The sequence below is a fragment of the Pseudoliparis swirei genome, chromosome 19 (assembly GCF_029220125.1).
Source record: "Pseudoliparis swirei isolate HS2019 ecotype Mariana Trench chromosome 19, NWPU_hadal_v1, whole genome shotgun sequence".
Classification (NCBI taxonomy): domain Eukaryota; kingdom Metazoa; phylum Chordata; class Actinopteri; order Perciformes; family Liparidae; genus Pseudoliparis; species Pseudoliparis swirei.
In genome coordinates, this window is record NC_079406.1 from 7,395,424 (window position 1) to 7,416,898 (window position 21,475).

The 21,475-nt window shown below is 44.8% G+C and overlaps 1 protein-coding gene across 4 annotated transcripts in view; it reads left to right on the plus strand.

The window, feature by feature from the left end:
- si:zfos-2326c3.2 (misshapen-like kinase 1) overlaps nt 1-21,475 on the plus strand; it is a 60,508-nt gene that overhangs the window by 19,151 nt on the left and 19,882 nt on the right. The window contains exons 11-20 of one of the 4 annotated variants that reach the window (XM_056438692.1): nt 3,665-3,737; nt 3,838-3,964; nt 5,793-5,909; nt 6,262-6,396; nt 10,145-10,204; nt 13,990-14,343; nt 15,243-15,377; nt 15,549-15,683; nt 16,900-16,970; nt 18,417-18,499. In XM_056438692.1, the coding sequence (XP_056294667.1) occupies nt 3,665-3,737; nt 3,838-3,964; nt 5,793-5,909; nt 6,262-6,396; nt 10,145-10,204; nt 13,990-14,343; nt 15,243-15,377; nt 15,549-15,683; nt 16,900-16,970; nt 18,417-18,499 (1,290 nt within the window). The remainder of the gene's footprint in view (nt 1-3,664; nt 3,738-3,837; nt 3,965-5,792; nt 5,910-6,261; nt 6,397-10,144; nt 10,205-13,989; nt 14,344-15,242; nt 15,378-15,548; nt 15,684-16,899; nt 16,971-18,416; nt 18,500-21,475) is intronic. The other 3 variants (XM_056438693.1, XM_056438694.1, XM_056438696.1) reach the window with 3 other exon arrangements.

Genomic DNA, 21,475 nt, shown 5'->3' on the forward strand with positions numbered 1-21,475 from the left:
GGATATTTTCTGGTAATACCATAAATTAACAGTCTGTCTGAAATTCTCACAGACATTTGGAGATCTCCGCTCACTGAATCTCTGAAGATTTCTAAAAGCAAATGGATTTATTTTATTTTTAACGACGGCAAGACCGACCACGCCCCTTACATGGCCTGGATCCATTGCAGGGGGCCGAGGGGGGCGGGGGGTTACCTCCAACCCTCGGAAACTCTACATTGATAAATAGAACAATATGGTCTAGATACATTTTTAGGGGTGCGCTGTCCCCTTTAAATGCAGTTTGCCGTTTCCGTCGGAGCAAAAACTCAACTGTGGGCAGATGTTTTATTTTCTCTGGGATCTTTTTGTCAAACATCACCCGTCGGCAAAACTTGACTCACTCCGAGTTGATTCCAGTGAGTCAGTAATACATCACTTCTCGTGCTTCCAGCTGAATTAATCGGCCGCTGCTTGTATTGGATGACTTACACTGGTGATGATAATGATAATAATGATGATGATGATGATGATGACGTCCACCTGGACTCAAGGAGGGATGGATTCGATTTGGGTTTCCAAATGTCACTGTGACATCCATAAAGCATAGCTGTAACTCAAGGATTCATGTGCGAATGATTACACTTTGACATGAATGTCTTAATGGGGCAAAATGACGTGATGGCCTGTTGGGCAGACGTGGATGTAAGCCGAAAGTCCCAGTAGCCAATGAAATGCAGAGGAGGAGAACATGCACAACTCCTGTCCTGATTAAACGAGGTCGAGGTCCTCATCTCTGTCCTGCATTGTTGGAATTATTTCGATATTCGAGAGCAGATTTCACTGACAGCGGCAGTCAAGGAATTTAAATACATTCTTAGAGATTCTGCATTACGTCTCGGTCTCCCTGATTCTCTCAGGGGGAGCAGAGCTATCCACACTCTAAGTGAAGCGGCCCAACAGCTGCATCTCTCGGGCTGTCAGATACTCGGCCGTACCGCTAAGTTATAGGAAGGGGTTCGTTAAGGCGCCGGTGTTACCCGCGAGCAACACAACTTATTTTTTGTACGAATTATACTCTGTTCATTTAGTAAATAAGTAAAACCACACTGTAAGTAAAGTAAGTAGGTACAGTTTATTTATATTACACTTATCAAATATAAAGTGTCACAAAGTGCAGTATAGTAGTCATTTAACCCTCCTGTTACCTTTACATTTACTCACATATTTTACCCTCGGGGTCAATTTGACCCCAGCAATTAAAACCTCCAGAAAATTATTAGAATTAATATTGTTTCCCAAGTTTAAGTGTGAGGTACTTTATGTTTGTTTGTTGACTACCTAAATAGCCCTTTAAATAAATAAAAAAGTTGATATTTCTTATATGTTTGACAGTGAAAAACAGCCTGGGGTCAAAGTGACCCCAAAGAACACCGACATTAAACATTGAATGGGGTCAAATTGACCCGAAAGGTAACAGGAGGGTTAAAACTATTTGGCAATAATAGGGGCCAAAACATTTCAAAAGCTTGAAGAGAAAAGTACAATACACAGTAAAAGATGGTGCAATAAAATAAATAAACAAACAGAGAAGATAAAAAACAGGCCATAGAATATTCAAATCCACCCAATGCCAGTGTGAACAGGTATGTTTTGAGATGGAGTTTAAGTGATGCTGTGGAATCAGCGAACCTTCGGGCTGCAAGCCGAGTGTTTCACGGCTTTGGTGCTACTGCCTCAAAAGCTTGGTCACCACTGTCCACTGTTCCTTCAATGCAGTGCAACCAAAAATCAGATTTCCAGTCGGCCGCATGCCTATGAATACTCAAAATGCAGTTCATACACAACCACCGGATGCCAGTTATGCCAGATATTTGAGCTGAGTCGCATGCGGAGGGAGGGCGACAGCGAGACAGCCAGACTAAAACTGAGCGAGTGGGCGAAACGAGGGAGAGCGTGGGGTCGGGCCCATGTACGCTTTCCATCCAGTCGGGAAAGTGAGAGAGACAGGAGGAGGGACGCTGAGACAAAGAAACAAGAGACACGTTCGCAATATGGAGTGGAACAATGAATTCTGCCCGGATCATCTCGTGCTGAATATGTGATGGCAGTCAAACCGTGTGGATATGTTACCGCTCCGCTCCTCTTCTGTTCTCTGTTGTTGTTGATATTTCGAGCAGTGTGAGACGTCCTCGTGTTGTCATTTGAGGTTTATTCATCTTCATTTGGCCGACTGAAAGACAAGAGACAGAAAGAGAAAGTGATAACAATGGAGCGAGAGAGAGAGAGAGACCAGAGAGAGAGAGAGAAGCTGAGAGGGGAAGGAAGGAGGAAACAGAGCGGCCACCTGGTTCTAATCTTCTGTTGGCTTATAAAAACACACTAATGACCGGTAGACCGTGTGTGTGTGCGTGCGTGTGTGTGTGTGTGTGTCACCTCTCTGCCTCCAGAGGAATGAAATGCCGGTCGTCTTAAGCTCGTGTGGGGAAAAGTCACGGCTGTAGAAAAAAAGAACAAATCTGATCAAACAAGAGGCAAAAAGCGACGTGTCATTTTCAGCATACCCAGGAGTACAGTTTGGCCAAAGATTGTCTGTGTTTTGAAGGACGAACCCCCCCTTCTCAGTCAATGAAAGCAGGCGTTAACCCTCACGTCTCTTTACCCTCCCGCAGCTTTTAGACAAAAAGCAAAAACGTAATCGATCCAAAACTCTCAAAAGGTGACATCACGGCAGCGGCAGATGTTTCCTCTGTCCGGTGCAGCCACATTTGTAAAAACTGCTCACTGATCTACTCGCGCTGTACTTCCACAACTTTCAGCGTGTTAATGCTGGCTCCACATGGAGCTGTGCAGGTATTCTGGTGTAGAAAGACTCCCCTGCAACACTTTCCAAATCCAAACTACGAGGTGTAACATTTAAAACTAGAACGGGCACTCGGTAGAGAGCATACCTTCGCATATCACAAGATCGGGCATTGAATTATGAACATTTTGGCATTAGTTGCATGCTAATTGGATACAAATTGACCGTGCTATGGTAAAAAGAAGATTTTGACCTTGTCGTGACCTTGACCTTTGACCCGATCGATCCCACAATATATTCAAATGGTCCTCGGATAATAAACAATCATCCCACCAAATTTCATGCGATTCGGTTTAATACTTTTTGTGTTATGCGAGTAACACGCATACAAATAAATAAATAAAAATACACGGCGATCAAAACATAACCTTCCGCATTTTCAATGCGAAGGTAATCAGTGGTGTGGTGTAATAGGAGGCACATGTAACAGAGAGAGAGAGAGAGAGAGAGGGAGAACACAGCATTGTGATGAGTCAGCAATGCCGGTTTGAAGCCGTGGCGTAAAAACTCTGCCCATCACTTTCCCGTTGCCCAAGTTCACCCGCAAATTGCTGCCGACGGTTAACGGTGGTGGAATCCGGGAGGAGGGATTCTCCTCTGTTGCTCTCCTGAAGGTGTTTTCCCATTTTTCCCATGTGAAAGTTTTTTTCCGATTTTTTTGGAAGTTTTTACTGATCCGATGTGAGGTCCCGGGAGAGAGGATGTCGTGTGTGGACATATTGTAAAGCCCTCTGAGGCAAATTTGTAATTTGAGATTTTGGGCTCGGCAAAATAAACTGAATTGCATTTAAATAAACTGAATGTTTTCCCCGTATCTCTCAGAGGGTCCAGAGTACGAGTACAGCGGTAGTGAAGAAGAGGATGACGAAGTGACCGAGGAGGAAGGGGAGCCCAGGTAACGAGCCGTCTCACACGCAAGGCATCGACAGCGATCCTCATAACGGTCGGCGCCATTATGCCGCATCATGCCTCAACACGCCTCCCTTCTCTTGCAGCTCCATCGTGAACGTTCCTGGGGAGTGGACGCTGAGGCGGGAGTTTCTTCGCTTACAGACGGAGGATTGCGACGGGGGGAGAGACGGCGGCCATGGGGGAGGCGGCGGCGGTCAAACAAGACAGAAGGTAGGCGTCGAGGACGCACGCGACACATGCAGTCACATCGGAGCAGAGGCCAAATGTGTCAGTGTGAAAGTTGGATGTTAGTGTGTAGAGTGAGAGACGGTCCTGCAACTTTGCGCAGTTAGTAAGTTATTGAATAGTCATAGTGTTTTATGATTAACATACAAATGACTTTCAATGTTCAACGAAAGAAAAGTTACAAACATGGTTGTGGTTCCTAAACTTTTTGTGACTCCTCCATCTGTGCCTTTTCAAATAATAGAATGAAGAAAATTGCTCCACTTTCAAGTAAACCAAATGTGCAACAATGCAAATAAAGTTTTATATGTGCAAAAAAGCACGGTTGCAAAGCAATCGCTTATTATGGTTGCAATTTGCAAGATAACAACAATAAGTGCAAACAGTGAAAAACTAAACAAAACAGTTTGAACTAGAATGGGCACTCGGTAGAGCGCATACCTTCGCATATCACAAGATTGGGCATTGAATTATGAACATTTTGGCATTAGTTGCATGCCAATTGGACACAAATGTATCGTGCTCTGGTAAAAAAAAGATTTTGACCTTTCCATGACCTTGACCTTGACCTTTGACCCGATTGATCCCAAAATCTAATCAAATGGTCCCCGGATAATAACCAATCATCCCACCCAATTTCATGCCATTCAAGAAGATGTGACCTGTTCATGACCTTTGACCTTGACCTTTGACCCGATTGATCCCAAAATCTAATCAAATGGTCCCCGGATAATAACCAATCATCCCACCAAATTTCATGCGATTCGGTTCAATACTTTTTGAGTTCTGCGAATAACACGCATACAAATAAATAAATAAATACACGGCGATCAAAACATTACCCTCCGCATTTTCAATGTGAAGGTAATAATTGCCAATAAAGAGTTTTACACTGCATGCATTCTGAAAACAACAACGTGCAAGCTGTGCAAAACTAAATTTGTGCCGATATTTGTGTGGCAAGTTTTATTAGTATTAGCGGCTACAAAGAGCCAGCTTTCCACTACCAATCTTTTTTAAACGGGGTTGCGGGCTTGAGACGGCCACTCTCAATTCATGCTCAATGTTGAGCTTTTGTTTTGAAGGGCAACAGCCGAAAAGCCGATCCCACAGAGATCGGCTTTTGGCAAAACGCCAAGAATTAGCGAGTCGCCAATAATCTTGGCCGGTGTAACGTAAACATGTACAGGAAGGTACAGGCATTTCGCCATGTATTTATTAATTACTTAATTGTATGTCCATGTACTTTGAACTTGTGCAATATGTGAAGTTCTCAATAAAGGTCTTTCTGCGTTTCCTCCTGCGCCCCACCTGTAGTACCACTGCGCCCCACTAGAGGGGCGCGCCCCACAGTTTGAGAACGCTGTCAATTTCTACACAATATATCACGTGGAATCTAGTCACGCTTGTGCACAGTGTCTGTTGTTATTTCATGTATTTTTACTGGCTCCAGTTCCTCAATTGTGAGAAGTTTCCATTTATCTTTGGGTTTTGGTCATCACATGTAAATTAAAGACATCCCGTACAATATTATAACGGTTATGTATAATAATATTATTAGTTGTGGTGATAGAGTAGTCGTAGTTGCAGGTTCAGGTTCCTTAACTCGAATGCGAAAAGTGACCGCCAGAGTGTTCATTCTGAGCTCTCAGCCTTTAGACCTTCCGTCCTGTTAAAGTTTCATTGGCTCACATCACAGTTGGAACAGCAGGCCAGTTGACCTCGGGTCAGAGCCAAGTTATGGTACCCTATTTCACCTTTAAAAAGAACAAAAAACTGCATTGTTTCTCTCTTTCCACCACTTCCTGCCTAGGCGTTGCAGCAGCACAGGCAGCAGCTGGCGGAGCAGGAGCTCTACAAGCAGCAGCTACTGGCCGACAGACAGAAGAGGATCCAACAGCAGCACGAGCAGCGGCAGAAGTTAGAGGATGTGAGTGCTGCTCCTTCCACACTTTCCTCCTGGGTTCGCTCGGCGCTAGTAGATCAGTGAGCAGGAAATACAACATTTCCGAGGAAGAAATACTCCCACACAAGAAGCCCTGAAGTGTCTCGTTCCATCTCACTTGCTCCGCCCACTAAGCGCGCTCACAGATCACGTGACCCTCCAACAACTGTTGTAACTGTGTGTCATGTTGTTTTACTGCAGGTTGTTCTTGTTGAGAATGTCAGCTGGATGCCTATGAATAGAAAGCTCATATATAATCAACAGACGGAACAAACAGCATTCACACTTAGAAATAATAATCATGTGTGTGACTCCCGGCACTATTTGACATTTACAGCAGCAGAGGCGGCAGCTGGCGGACTGCGCCTTTCAGTGGGCGGAGCTTCAAGAGATCTTGCTGGGGGAGGAGTCCGATCTCCACGACAACAGAATCTTATTGGATGAGCGGAACAGGAGGAGCGACAGGAGACAGGTAAAGACATGCTTCGGGTCCGGTAGAGGCGTTGGTGTTACCATGTTGGTGTTACACGGGACACATCCTGTTTTTCGGGATGTCCGACCGTCTCGTCCATTATTACAAACGCAGGAATTTCAGGATCGCCTTGAGTGAATTTCTTCAAATTGGGCAGACATGAGGCGTGAATGATGACCCCGATCAGATTCCCGAGAGGGAGAACAAACCGAGCTTGAAGTTGCCCGTTGTAAAAGCAAAGCAGTCATTTCACCCCTTGTTCAAACAGAATGATTTATTAGTGCAGCTTCAAGGTTTTTAGGTCACTTCTTCATGCAATGTCTTCCTGGTTAATCGACACACTTAACCTGCATTTCTTCAACACCTCATAAAATCCGCCATGAGAATTCAGACAGAATGTCAAGGAGACGGGGCAGCCTGGGAAAGAAAATGTATCATGTGACCTTTGTGCCACACCTGTCGCTGCCAGTCACACCTTGTGATACAAATGTCTCAAATCCAGATGCTTTGGGATGTGTCGTGGATGTACGACCGTCGTTACATCACGCCCGTCTTTACAAAAAACAAAAACAAGCTACCCATCAGACGGAATGTGGCAGGTGAGTGTGTGACACGGGATGTGTCTGAATGGTAGAGCTGATGCTGCAGTAAATTGGATTAAAAAAATTCTCGAATGTTTTTATCACTTTTTTTTAATCAACTGTGAAAGACCAAACTTCTTGAGATGGGATGTGACCTTTTTGGACCCATTTCCATCCACTTGAATCCCATCATAACGGGAAAAATGGCCTTCATCTCATTATTTAACGTGTGCATTTCACATCAAACGGGCCTCTTTGATCCTGAATCTAAACTTGAGGAATTAAATGAGAGATGGGGTCCGGTTGTAGAAAAGAAGTGACCACTGCCCTGCTCGTTTCGAAAGGTTTTGCCAATCAGTCGGAGATTGGACGAGAGATCTTTTGTTTTTCTGCAGTTTTGTGTTTCAAAGAGGATGGAGTTGCGAAAAGATAGATTCATCAGAGAAATCTTATGTCGATTAAAAAAATAATCACCTTTGCTGTGGAAAAGTGTGTTAGTGGCGGCGCATGTGTGTGTGTGTGGTTGATTAAGGGTTAAGTGTCTCTGCCAATTCCAGTCATTTCACAGAAAGACAGAGAGCTCTCTCCACTATATCACGCTCCTTTTTTTCTGCTCATTAATTTTAACACAGAGGTAATGAATTCATCCCACACGCCAGCGAGCTTCAATAGGTGTACATTAACACCGAGGAGCAGGTTAGGAACTGTGATTTCTTCATGTAGAAGATGCTGTCTTTCAACTCTATTAATACCTGTCCACTTACATTACATGTCTATCTGGTGTGCTGGTGTGTGTGTGTGTGTGTGTGTGTGTGTGTGCGCGCGGCACGGAGTGATCTGTACTGGATTCTGATTGCACAGATTGCCTCTCGTTAAGTTCAGGCGCGTCTAATGGATCCATCCGACGCTTCATTACGTTTGAATGCATCCGCATTTAATTACGTGACGGGCTCAGCGAGAGCGCGAGGCGACGGGATTGCATTTTGACGGATGGAGAGCTCGTCTCGGTGCGGCGGTTTCAGTCGCTTCACGCCGCCGATTGATTTTGGGGCTGACCAGCTGTAACCCCGACCGCTTTATCGTTTGAAAAAAGTGGGTGGTTCAAAAAGAAGTCTGGTTTTATGGGGAAATGACTCTACTTCTCTCTAGATTTATTCCCTCAGTAAACATTGTAAACATGAGTTCATGGTCTCAATCTCTAGTTTCAAGTCTTTTTCAATACAGCGTGATGTTCTTTTAGTTCATGACGGTCCATTTAGTGTCACACCATAAAGCAGCGTATGCTTTAGGGCGGGGCTACAAGGAGATTGAAAGGTCTCTACCAGAGCCAAAGGTGGTGTCCAGGGTTGCCAGGTCTGTGTGACAAAACCAGCCCAAAAACCAGCCCAATATCAGAACTCAAAATATGCCCGTGGCAAACCATATCCACTGCTTTTAAAGTCCATGTCCATGTGTGTACATGCTGATCTGGAGTCAGTTTGGTTGGATTTGGGTATAAATAAATTATTTCATTTAAAATATGGATTTTTATTTCAAGATATTCATGTAATTTGCATGCAAAATAGGTCTACCCGAACCAGCGGACAAAAAATTCAACCCGCGACAACACTTCAAAAGTAGCCCAATTCCGCGGGAAAACCGCGGACCTGGCAACACTGGTGGTGTCTCTACATCACGACTCAAGATGGCGACGGCAAACATACTGAACTCAAGGTTTCGAACAACGTCCGCAAACCAATGTCCACTTCTTATATATACGGTCTATTGGTCGACCCAATGCATGCTGGGAGATCCTCCCGCCTTCTGTGACCCTGAACAAGTGTAGAAAGTAGAAAGTTGGTCATGTGGCTAAAAAAGGCACAAGAGTTGCCATATGCCACATAAGAATGTTAACAGTGGTGCTGACATTGGGCGAAGGCAGGGTTCACCCTGGTAAGGTCGCCAGTCCATCTCAGGGCAAGTGAGGACCTCGAACGATCATTCATCTGCGGATCTTGCTATGGTTGGGGAAAAATAATAATTTTTATAGTCATGTTTTTGAAGACATGAAGATGGGTACTTTTGACTCAAAACTACCCAACTTCGACTGATCGTAGCTCGTTTCTTCTTCATGATGAGAATAAAAGTTATTTAAAGAACTCAGGTCCATGTCAGTTTCAGCCAAGCTACTCAGCGATGAAGGCAGAAGTAGGTCGGTCTTTAGTTCCCACCGCTTTGACCCCGACTGAAAGATTTCAACAAATGGATGGATTTTTGTTAAAAACGCTCATGCTGACTTTGGCCCCCCGAGTCTTTCTCTTGGGCCGTCTTGGTCGAGGTTGAGATTTTAACCCTGACCCACATCCTGTATTTACTGTCCTCTCTATGAGGAACATAGAGGATTTGCTTTAAAGTGTTATGTCGATTCTTTTTTTGGCTCAACGACAATGGAAAAGTTTTTTGAAGCTGTTAGATTTTTTTGGGTGGTTAAATGACTTGTAATTTTGTAATGTGATGACATTTTTGACCACTGCAGCTGTATTATTGGTGTCTTGTCAACTCATGAGCTGGTGAGCTAAATACTTGGATCATTCTTTTAGCTCAAAGAACTTCCCCAGAGCAGCTGGCTGAGCTGTAATCAATTGTTTCTCTGTTAAAATAAACATGACTGAGACTGGTGCTTTTGTGCGATTCCTCATGGAGAAGCTCACTTTTACAGATATGCCCATTTAAATCTGAAACTTTTTTGATCGAGCAAAAAAAAAAAATCTTCAGCTCTTTGTCGAGGAACGCAATAATGATGACTCAGATGACACGTAGGTTTGTTGTCAACTGCACAGAATTCGTCATTAAGTTCCATGCGGGACCCTTTCAGATCTTAACACACACACACACACACACACACACACAGGCTGAAGGCGGCGCTACAAACAGAGTGCATCGTACATTGTTCACAGACGAAGTTGGGACAGTTGGGACTAATTAGACACAGGTTTTTTTCCAGAAGAAAATTCAAAAAAGAGGTCATGATGGAAATATTTAGAGTCAAGGGCGTCGGCTAAAAGCTCCGAGGCATCTTGCACACTCTGAATATTTTACTTCCCACCTCTCAGAATTCTGCTCAAGACTTCAGTGCACCCTAATTAAAGTGTGTGTGTGTGTGTGTGCGTGTGTGTATGTGTCTTCAGCAGGACCAGGCAGGCAAACCTGATGTGTCAGTGAGGCCTCTGGACTCCGCCGCAGAGCAGGTAACAAACCTTTAACTCTACGTTTTACACCCACTCGTCAGTAATTCCTCCATTATTTTGTTATATGATTGAGGGCCGGGGAAATTTTTCTTTTGAAAGCCTTTGGATGCACGTTGTTTCAGGCCGGAATACACACTGCGTGGGAGCCCGCAATGTGTTTGTGTGTGTGTGTGTGTGTGTATGCACGCTGCTAACCTCTCAGGTGGACGGATGCTCTTTCGTTTTGTGATTTGTCTCATCCTCGTCGTTGGCCAGACAAAGTGAGACCCTTACCGTTCCCTAGGTGGGCTCTAAGACTTGATCAATCGACTCATCGATTATTGTAAAAACAAAACAGAATTTATCTAAAGCAGCGATGCCTCTCACTTTAATTATATGAAATGGAAGAAGAATGAGAGGGTCATTTTGTCATGCTTTGTTTCAAAGACTGAAATGAATTGTTTTGTGTTCGAGAGAGAGAGAGACAGAGAGACAGCTAGAGAGAGCAAGAGAGAGAGCCAGAGAGACGAGAACTTCATTGCTATTTGTCACTAACCCCCGAGTAAGATGAGAGAGGCAAAGAAGATCTGATTAGAAGACAACAAGAGAGCCAGATAACTTGTCTCTGGAGTGTTTTGAAGTTCTAGAGAAGGGCGGCGCGTTGACATTCCCCAGAGGAGTTCCTTATTTCAGACGTTGTCATTCACGGAGGCAGAGACGGGTTGGAGTTTGTACCGAATGACTTTGTCCGTGTGGCGTTGGACGGGACAGTGAGGCTCGGGTCCTAGAGACGAGCGCTGGCTTCAGAGCCCGCCAGGACCCGACCCTGCTGGTCCCGGCATGCCGTCTCCATCCTCTCCCCCACCTCGCCTCCCTCCCATACCTCGTTCACAGCGTGGAACACCTTTCGTCTCTCTTGATTCCAGAGGGTGTCTTATCTAATCTCAGACGTACAAATTCACCAAGACATGTCTACTCGTACCCCCACAAAGTCCCTTGTGGTTCCTGATGTTGTGATGGGTGGTAAGTTGAGAGCTCACCCGTCTTATTTTCTCATAGTTTGTTCTCGTGAATCGGTCTCGGCAGAGAGAAAAAAAACATTTTCCCCTCATTTCTCATCATTTGTCATTAAGCCCTCTATTGGAGCCATGGAGGCTCTCCATTTTTGTATTTCTTGACATTGAGCTATTGCATGTACTTTGTCATGTACATAGTTAGCTAAGATGTCTTACATGTCCGAAATGGAAAATGTAGGCCTATAAATAAATAAAATGAACATAGTTTACGACAAACAGAAAAATAGTTCAACATTTTTATTTAAATAGTTTTTTTCATTTGTAGTTCTATTTACAAATAAGCAGGCAGGAATTTTTTTTAATAGAACTAGAAATGGCATATTTCACTCTATATATACAGCTGCAGCTCCATTAGAGGCCTCCCATTTGAGGTTTTCCAGGCATGTCCAACTGGGAGGAGACCCCTGGGAAGAAAGACCAAGAATACGCCGGAGGGATTACATCTCCCAGCTGGCCTGTGAACGCCTCGGGATCCCCCAGAATGAGCTGGAAAGTGTTGCGGGTGAGAGGGAAGTCTGGGTCAGACTGCTGGGTCTGCTGCCTCCGCGACCCGACCCCGGATTAAGAGGATGAAAATGGAATGGATGGATGGATATACACAGCTGCAGTCAGGCAGTTCTCAGGGGCCAAGAGAGCTGCTGTTGGTTGGTTAGTGTCAGCAGTATGACAGTCTGTCAGTGTGTCAGTCTGTCAGTATGGCAGTCTGCGCATCTTCTCATTCTCAAGGAACAGCATCAAACAATAAGGATCTGAGTGTTTCTCTAAACTGCTTGTTGCAGTGACCATCAAAGAACCTGGAGCACGTGTACCTCTCTGTGAACCTCCTGGATGAGTGAAAGTACACATAGTACCTCTCTCTGAATCTCCTGGATGAGTGAAAGTACACATAGTACCTCTCTCTGAATCTCCTGGATGAGTGAAAGTACACATAGTACCTCTCTCTGAATCTCCTGGATGAGTGAAAGTACACATAGTACCTCTCTGAACCTCCTGGATGAGTGAAAGTACACATGGGGTACACATACAGTCCTTTCGGGGTTTTACCTGCGTTGCTCTTCTGTGCAACACCCCGAGGCGAAAATTCTATATTAAATTATATATTAACATATCTCGGACGACTGTGTAACTTTATACCCTCTGGAATATTTCGGTACATCATCGTCTCTGTAAAAGGGGCAATAACTAATGCACATGAATGCAGTGTCGTCACTCTGTAAGTCCCCCCTCCTGAAATCATATCCCGGCTGACCACACAAGCTCTTTGTTTCTGCCTCATCCGGAGAAAAGTGGTGCTTGCAAATCTCCGACTCTCCAGCGCCGGACCGCTCGCTTGCTTTCTGTTCGCCTACGTCCTCCAGCAAAAGGAGCGACTCGCATCCCGCTTCTGTGAACGTGTGTTGCTACAGGCTCCGCGACGCGGCGTGTTTCACCACCATATGGTTGTTTGTTGTCAGTTTCCACTCAACCTGGGAGTGTCCGTTGATTTGCATTGAAGACATACAAATGGTTTCATTCCTAGTCATGAGGGGAGGAAGTCATACATGAACTGTCAAAATTTGGACCACTCCTCCGGGCTGCACGTTTCCCTCGTATCCGCTGCTCTTAAATTAGAATATCTTGACTTTTTGCAAGCTGTAAAAGCCAAATAAAAATATTATCATCACTATTATTATTATTATTATTATTATTCCCTGGGATTTCCCTTCTGATGAACCAATATTAGGCCATTCTCCTCAATATGGACAATTGTATTTAAAAGATACTTAAAGGGTTTAAATCAATAAAACATGCATTTGCTAATTTGTTTGCAACAAACTGGCAAATGAGGCTTCGCAAAAAAACAAACTTCTGAGATTGAGATAGTAATCTCACGCAAGGAGTTGGATAATTTTATTTATATAGCACCTTTTAACCCTCCTGATGCCTTCGGGTCAATTTAACCCGATTCAATGTTTAATGTCGGTGTTCTTTCGGTAGTCAACAAACAAACATAAAGTACCTCACACTTAAACTTGGAAAACAATATTAATTCTAATAATTTTCTGGAGGTTTTAATTGCTGGGGTCAAATTGACACCAAGGGTAAAATATGTCAGTAAATATAAAGGTAACATGAGGGTTAAACATTGAATTGGGTCAAATTGACCCGAAGGCATCAGGAGGGTTAAAAAGAGGTTTAGGGCCAATTGTACGGAGAAGAAACTATGGAAGCCCGTTTCCGCCACTGTGATAAAAAAATTAAGATCCTGTAAGTCATAATTATGAGATAGTAAATCGAAATTATGAGATAGTATCTCATAATTATGAGATAGTAAGTCGAAATTATGAGATAGTATCTCATAATTATGAGATACTAAATCGAAATTATGAGATAGTGATCTTACAGGATCTTAATTTTTTTATCACAGTGGCGGAAACGGGCTTCCATAAGAAACACAAAGAAATTAAATTAAAGAAAAAAAGACAACATCACATATATAGCCAGTCTGTAAAAAGTAAAACCAATTAATCATAATCTGCATTTTAAAATGATCCCAAGTTAAAGAATTATAAATAGCACTCAATAGGTATGCAGATCTGCTTCGTTTCCCTGACTTTGCTCTCTTGTCCCCTCTTGATTGAGATGTACGACTTGACTCACGACATGTGCATGGACGTTACTCCACACGAGCGCTCCCCGGCTTCGTCACTGTGTGTGTGTGTGTGTGTACTTTTCATGTCCGCGACGCAGAGAGCCCCGGCTCCCAACCAGCCGCTGCCGCGCACGGCCCCGCCCCGCCAGCCCCCGCCCTCCTCCCAGCCGCGAGCCGAGCCGCGGCCTCTGGCGCAGCATCAGCAGCCGGCGGCAGCGGGTCGGAGATCCCAGCGCACGCTGCCCAAGGACCAAACCCAGCTGCTGTCGCTGCAGCACGACCACAGGCACCGGGAGAGAGAGAGGCAGAGGCAGAGGGAGAAGCCCGTGGCGGGCGTCCAGAAGCTCACTGCTAACAGCGGGAGCACGGCTGCCGCCGCCGCCGCCACTGCCGCCGCCACCGCCGCCGCCTCTTCCTCGCCCAGTTGCCCCGCAAACAGCCAGCGCTCAGCGGTAAAACCCTGCTTACCTCAGCTGTCTAGCCTTCATCACCTCTATACCCCCCCCCCCCCCACATCCTTCAGTCTGAATCTTTCATTGTGTTTTTTTATTTTTATTTCAGTTGTGATTTTCCATGAAGTTTCGACAATGTTTTTGTTGTTTTTCAGCTTCATGTGTTTTTTTTTGTTTTAAAATTATTTTTTTACCATGCCTGTGCCGAGTGGCATACGCAGACTATTTGTGCATAAATGTGGTTCTGACATGCGGTTCAGCGTCATACTCTCTATTCTTAGCACGGTGGCTAAACCACGAAGGGAACTTGAACAGGAAATAGACCAAATGTTCCTGTTCTAGAAGAAGAGGGTTTTCTTGCAGCCAGTCAGATGGCTGACTGAGGTTTACAATCAAAGCAAAACAACGGCTTTTATGTATCCATCCATTCATAACACGATCCAGAATTCAGTGACGGTGGATTATTCTCACTGTATATAATGCAATCCTGTAACTCAGATGATCAGCATTGAGAGTAAAAAAAAAAAAAAGGACATTCAACTATCTTACTAAGCACCAGATCTGCTGCACATCTGGAATTGTGCCAGTCACACTGAGGAGGTTTCAGATTTTTTTTTCTAAAGTGCCTACTGCAGGGACTCCACAGTGAAATGTGTTCTGCAATCATGTGGCCACTATAAAGCACTGAGTCGGCCAATAGCAGGCCTCCAGAGGGGATGCGTCATGGCTTCATGTTCCCCTTGTCGGGATCATTCCTCGTATCCCGTATTACATCCGCCCATACAGTGCAGTTGAGCTTGGACTGTATGTGAGAAATGGTGTGACGACATGATTAAATAGTCCAGCAACACACACACACACACACACACACAGGTCCTACATGTATTTTATGTTTTTAGATCGACCTCCAAGAATCCAACCTAGCCAGGCTGCTGTTGGCTGCCGGTCTGCCCAGCCAGATGCACCCGAGGCTGGGCTCTGGGAGCAGCTCAAGTCCTTGTACCCCAGCCATGCAGAGGGCTCACCTCAGCCAGGTACACACTGCTCTCCTCTTCTTCTCTCCCCACTGCTTTAGCATGATGTTCAACTTTGGTGATGTGTCTCAAAGTGATAAAGTTAAAGAGATAGAGTGATCTACAAATCACATTTTTGTTTAAAGTTAAGAATAAAGGACCACGGCTCTGCCACTTCTTCTCTTCCCCCAGAATGCCAATCTGAGCTCGAGTCGAGACATCCCTCACAGCAGCTCCATGTCGGACATGGCCCTCTCTCCGCTGTCCCCGCTTTGCCCCGCATCCCCGACTGACGATGTCTTCTGGGACCCCAAGACGCCACCAAAGGTGAGCAACGGGGGCGTCCCATGGGTTTTCACACCGCAGACGGTTTTCACGGTTTAGACGACGTGCGGGAAGCAGGCAAACCGAGGAGTGACCAAAAGAGGAAGTCTGTGGGCGTGGCCTGCGTCACACGAGGTTGGCATCGTGACGCATCCATCGCACATTCCGGTCACATCAAGCACAAGGTCGGCCCCGCGTGTCTTCGGAGCAGAGGGGTTGCACCGTACCCCGAGGATGGCGGCGAAGCACTTTTAACTGAAAACACAACTCGCTTACTCAAAAACACAGCATTCGCTCTCTGTCTGATAATCAGAATGTGCCGTGAGTTGTTTTTACTATAACAGAAATACACACGGAGTTGATCGTACTACAGAGAGAGGAGGGAGAGGCCAAGTTAATGGCCATATGGCGTCGGTGGAGCAGGTACCAACTCCGCGCTCCGTCGTGCTTAGTATCAAACTAACGGCTCTTATTTTGAGTTACGTCGCAACCGTAGACAGGAAACAACAGACGCCGACCGCGTGTGTGTGTGCGTGTGTGCGTGCGTAGGTTCGAAAACCAGGACGTGGGGCGACTTGTCAGAAGGATGACAGGTAGTCCCACAGTTCACTTCCTGCTCAGCCGGGTGTGTCTAGGTCGTGTGACCCTAGGATACGAGAGGTCAAAGGGTCACCGGCTGGTTGGTACGACTTGAGGGTTTGAGAAGAATGACATGTTGAAAGATTGCATTCAAATAGGGCAGTACTTTACACAGTTTGATCCGGTAACCGATTTCACAACGCCGGGGGAGGAAAAAAAAAAAGGGTTAGGAAATATCGATGAGTCAGATCATGTTTCTCCACCCGCGTGTGAGATTTGGACATTTGGAGTTTTAAAGGAGCGACATAGAAATATGAAGAAACGACAAAGCCAAATGGTCTCTTTAGATTCTTCCGTAATGTGTCCCGGTGGTTTATCGCAGATCCTTTATTGCACTCTGCCCGACACCCTTTCAGGCACTTTGTGGGTTGCCGTACATAAAGGTTTCATATAAACCCTTCCCATAATAGGCTGAGACGCTGCTTGGCGAGACGCGAGATCCTCGTAAAGACGAGAGCCCTCACAAACTCGTGCCGAGTGAAGCGAGCAACCGGGGACCACCGGGACCCTGACTGACTGACGGATGTGCTTCTGTCTAATCTCCTTCCATTGATTCTCCCTCTGCTGCTCTCGGCTCCAGGTCCCAGAGCGCACCACCTCCAAGTTCTACTGCCGAGAGCTGGTGATGGGACACAAGAGGGCCGCCTCAAGGTAGACACGCGGCGACACTGAACGCAACCAGGACACGGACACAGATAGAGTCCATATTTCATGTTGACGGGGATCACACTGAGCCACCGGCCGACTCTGTGGTCGCCCTTCGCTATGAAGACCGTCGTTTTTTGGTTTTACCTTCCTCAGCATCACCGTGCTCATGAATGAATGAGCGTCCTTGTTTTTAAATGCAGTTGTCCGCTCTTTTCTTTAAATCTTTTTTATTGATTTTGCAAACACATACAGGAACTAGAACGGGCACTCGGTAGAGCGCATACCTTCGCATATTACAAGATTGGACATTGAATTATGAACATTTTGGCATTAGTTGCATGCCAATTGGATAAAAATTGACCGCGCTATGGTAAAAAGAAGATTTTGACCTTTTCATGACCTTGACCTTTGACCCGATCGATCCCAAAATCGAATCAAATGGTCCCCGGATAATAACCAATCATCCCACCAAATTTCATGCGATTCAAGAATATTTTGACCTTTTCATGACCTTGACCTTTGACCCGATCAATCCCAAAATCTAATCAAATGGTCCCCGGATAATAACCAATCATCCCACCAAATTTCATGCGATTCGGTTGAATACTTTTTGAGTTATGCGAGTAACACACATACAAATAAATTTAAAAAATACACGGCGATCAAAACATAACCTTCCGCATTTTCAATGCGAAGGTAATGAAGAGTAATACCACCCCCAAGAAGTTGGGGTGTACAATACAAAGATTGTAAATACAATGAACAAACAACCACGGTAACAGTAACTAAAGCACATTTAAATATAGTAGGAATTAAGACGTGGAAACAATAAATCAAATCCCTTTATATATATAATACCTTTTCAACACCTTTTCATTTCTTGTTCTTGCTGTTTTTAACAAACTGTAAATGGACAGAATCAACTCAATTGACTTTCTTTTGCAATGCTGTTGAACCTCAGTATGACATTATATAAAAGGTTTTTAAAAGCCCCACTGTACCGTTTCCTCTAAATCTCAGCCGGCTGATCTGTTAATAGAAACAGAACGCACTGTGCACTTTTATAGATGTACCTGCAAGGTAGAGATCTACCACTGAGGTGTCGTATAACTAGAATGTTTAAAAGCTTTCTTTATTTGTATTATATTTGGTATTGGAGCCATGCGGTGAGCAGCGCTGTTCTCTACCCCACAGTTATCCTTTCAGCTACAATTCAGCGCGCTGCCTCTCACGACCAGAGAACGGTCATGGTCATGGGAGTATCTGATTAGCTCAGCTTGGATGATAATTTTTTTGATTAGACGAAGCTAATGGCGAGGAAATTGGGTCGCTGCGGTGGCAGCGTGAAGGATATAGACTAAAGATGAGAACATATAGGCGTGTAAAATGTTCACTCTCTGTGTGTGTGTGTGTGTGTGTGTGTGTGTGTGTGTCTCTTTCTCCATCTAGTGGCGGTCCGGTGTCCGTAGCCGATAAGAGTGGACGGCCTGTGTCTCACGGAGTGACCTCCGGCAGCGGCAGCAGCCACCAAGGTCAGTGCCAGCCTGAAGCCGGCACCCGGCTGAGCTCAGGAGCTGCTGCATGAGCAACAGGAACGCAGTCGAGGCCGCTCCACGATCATACCTGCAAACTTGTCACCTTTCGGTGAAATTCACCGTTTTGAACTCAAAATAGGTCATCCACGTGAATCGTGGAGATCCGAAGAGTTTTTGTTTTGGGGGGGGGGGGGGGTCACCTGGCCCGCTGCCGTTGAGATTGCAGTGAGACGCGGAGAAAAGTGTGGAGTGGTGCTCTTCGCAATAAAACATCTTTGATGGGACGTGTCGCGTCTCGGCCAATCAGCGTTCAGATGTCCACAGCGTTTGGGGGTTCAGGTTAGCTTGAATGTTAGCCCGCTACATCTACTCCTGTCACGCTGCACGGTGTAGCGATGCTAACAAAGTACCCGTACGTTAAACACGATGTGATTTAGCATATCTTTAGTATCGATACTTCATTAAGAGAGCGATCAGAGCGCACGCGCTGCTCCGTGTCGAGCTGTCTGCGCACACTGCGCTGCGCAGCTCACAGCGAGAGAAGTGGCGCAGCTTTAGAGACTTCGGCTTAAAAAATAAAAAGATGCCAGAAGTGAAATGTTTCAGTCTGTAAAGTTGTGTAACTCTCCAGCTGCTCCTCCTGATGAACTCTGTATCATCTGGTCAGATACAGACAAACGGCCTCATAGTGTATAATCAATGCTATGATGGAACCATGTAGTTTCATTCATATCTGGCTGTATGAATACTCATATTACTGTCATTTGTTAAGTGTTGAAAAAGTTGGTAAAAAGTGAACCATACAGATGTTTTATTTATTACTATTATAGATAAATATACCAGTCTCGTATTTATGGTACCATATTGTTTTTATGGTATTGTATTGAATTCTTGTATCGGGTATCATGATATTTATGGCAGGTATGTAATATGTATAGAAGTTAGAATATGAGTATCGTGACAAACAGGTAGAGACAGAACAGATTCAGGGAGAAGTCCATGAGGACTGTTCAGGCAAAAAAAAGGAAGTTGGTTCATGAATGACTTTAACCATATTATATATAATGACAATGTATATTTGTTATTACTATCATTATAGGGCTGAGTCAGAGCGGAGGAACTTTTGTTCTTAAACTGTTTATTATCATTATTTAGATTTGCGGTCAGAACAATAAAATGACTGTAGTTGTGGTTCTAAAAGCTTTGAGGCTTCAAACAACGTGGATGTGGTGACAAAAAAAGAAAAAATCACCTGCACCACCCCCCCCCCCCCGTTGTCACCTTTTTCACCCCTCATGAGTTTGCAGGTATGCACGATATGAAATGTTCAGTTCCGTCTGAAATGGGTTCCGCGTGGGTTCCTGCGTGACAAGACTCACAGACCCCATGGTTCTGACCTCAGAATGTAACTCTCAATATGCACTCAAGCAAGTGAGAAGGAAAGAAAAGGTGCTGATTCATGTTCTAAGCCTGGTCGAAATAGTTTTTTTTTCTCCTCAGTTTACGACGTAAGAACAGGTGAAAGAAAAGGTTCTGCCCGGATCTTCTTTTTTAAGACATATCTGTGAAACAGGTGGGAAGGGGGTGAGGGGGGGGGTTACCCAGTTGAATAATAATCTGTAAAACAGGTGGGAGGGTCGCCAGGTGGACATTGTGTTGTGTGTTTGTTGTTGTAATTCCTATTTCAGCCACAAGAGGCTAAAGTACGCGACTCCGTCTTCTAAATAGATTCATTTTTGTTCCTTTCATTTCTTCCTTGTTCTCAAGTCCTAAAACAATTTACATCGGACTTCCTTTTCTATGATTGTTCGAGTAATGATGCAAATGCTGTCGTGACGCTTAGCTGGAAATTGGTTCGTCGGCCACGGTTTCAGGCTTCGGGGTTAACTCATGGCGTGTGTGTGTGTGTGTGTGTGTGTGTGTGAGACAACACGAGCCGTGAAATCAAAGGGCGCTCCCCGCGTCTGGAGAGGAAGACACAACTCGTCATCGCTGTGCTCTCCGTGCTCCGTAGCCGTGAGAGATGAGAAAGCGGACGAGGAGGATACATCGAGTGCTTTTCTTGTTCCCCCCCCCTCGCTGTGGAGTTGGGAGGACACGGCTTTTGATGCCTCCCGCTCAGTTTGCCTGAGGGTCTCGACCTTTTCTCTTCTCATCAGAGAGCTTTTCATCCGCTCAGGATTGGACTAAGAAAAGGCTGCTTTTCCTCTTCGAACCACACTGGAGAGGGTATTTGTACCACTGATATATATATTTAAATACGAATTGATTCTGGTACCTTTTTGTGTATCACCATACAAACAGCCGGTAGCATCTGTCTATCACGAGTCGTACTGGTGGTGCTCGTGGTTCTCAACATGAAGCCCTTTGATTCATGCAACCGGGAAAGTCTTGTTGCTCCGTATATTGATTGTACAGAAACTCTTGTGAGAAGAATGGCCATTGTTTAGTTTTTTTTCTCAAAAATTGTTTACGGAGGAAAGTTTTAGAAGCCAGTGCAGCGGCAGCAACAGAGTCCGCATCCTGCTCCCCTTTGCAGAGTTCGTACGGTCATGGAAACCTGGAAAAGTCATGGAATTTTAAAATGGTCATTTCCGGGCCTGGAAAAGTCCTGGAAAAAGCGTAAATCATAAAAGTTTTGGAAAAGTCATGGAAATGTGTTATCATCACATGTTCATTTATGCGGAGTTTAAAAGAATTAATATGTTTTTTTTAAGAAAGGCGCTCAAAATATAAGCCGGCGTCCGCTCTCAATACGCAAAATGTTCGAAATTGTTCATGTTTATACCGAGATTTCAGTTTGGTCATGGAAATTTGGTTTAAAGTCATGGAAAAGTCATGGAAATCCATTGATCAAAATGTGTAAGAACCCTGCCTTTGTCTTTGTTTTGTGAGTGTAACTCCAAAAAAGGCTTATTTTAGTTTCCCCATCCACAACTACACACCCGGTGCTCTCTTCCTTCTCATCACCAA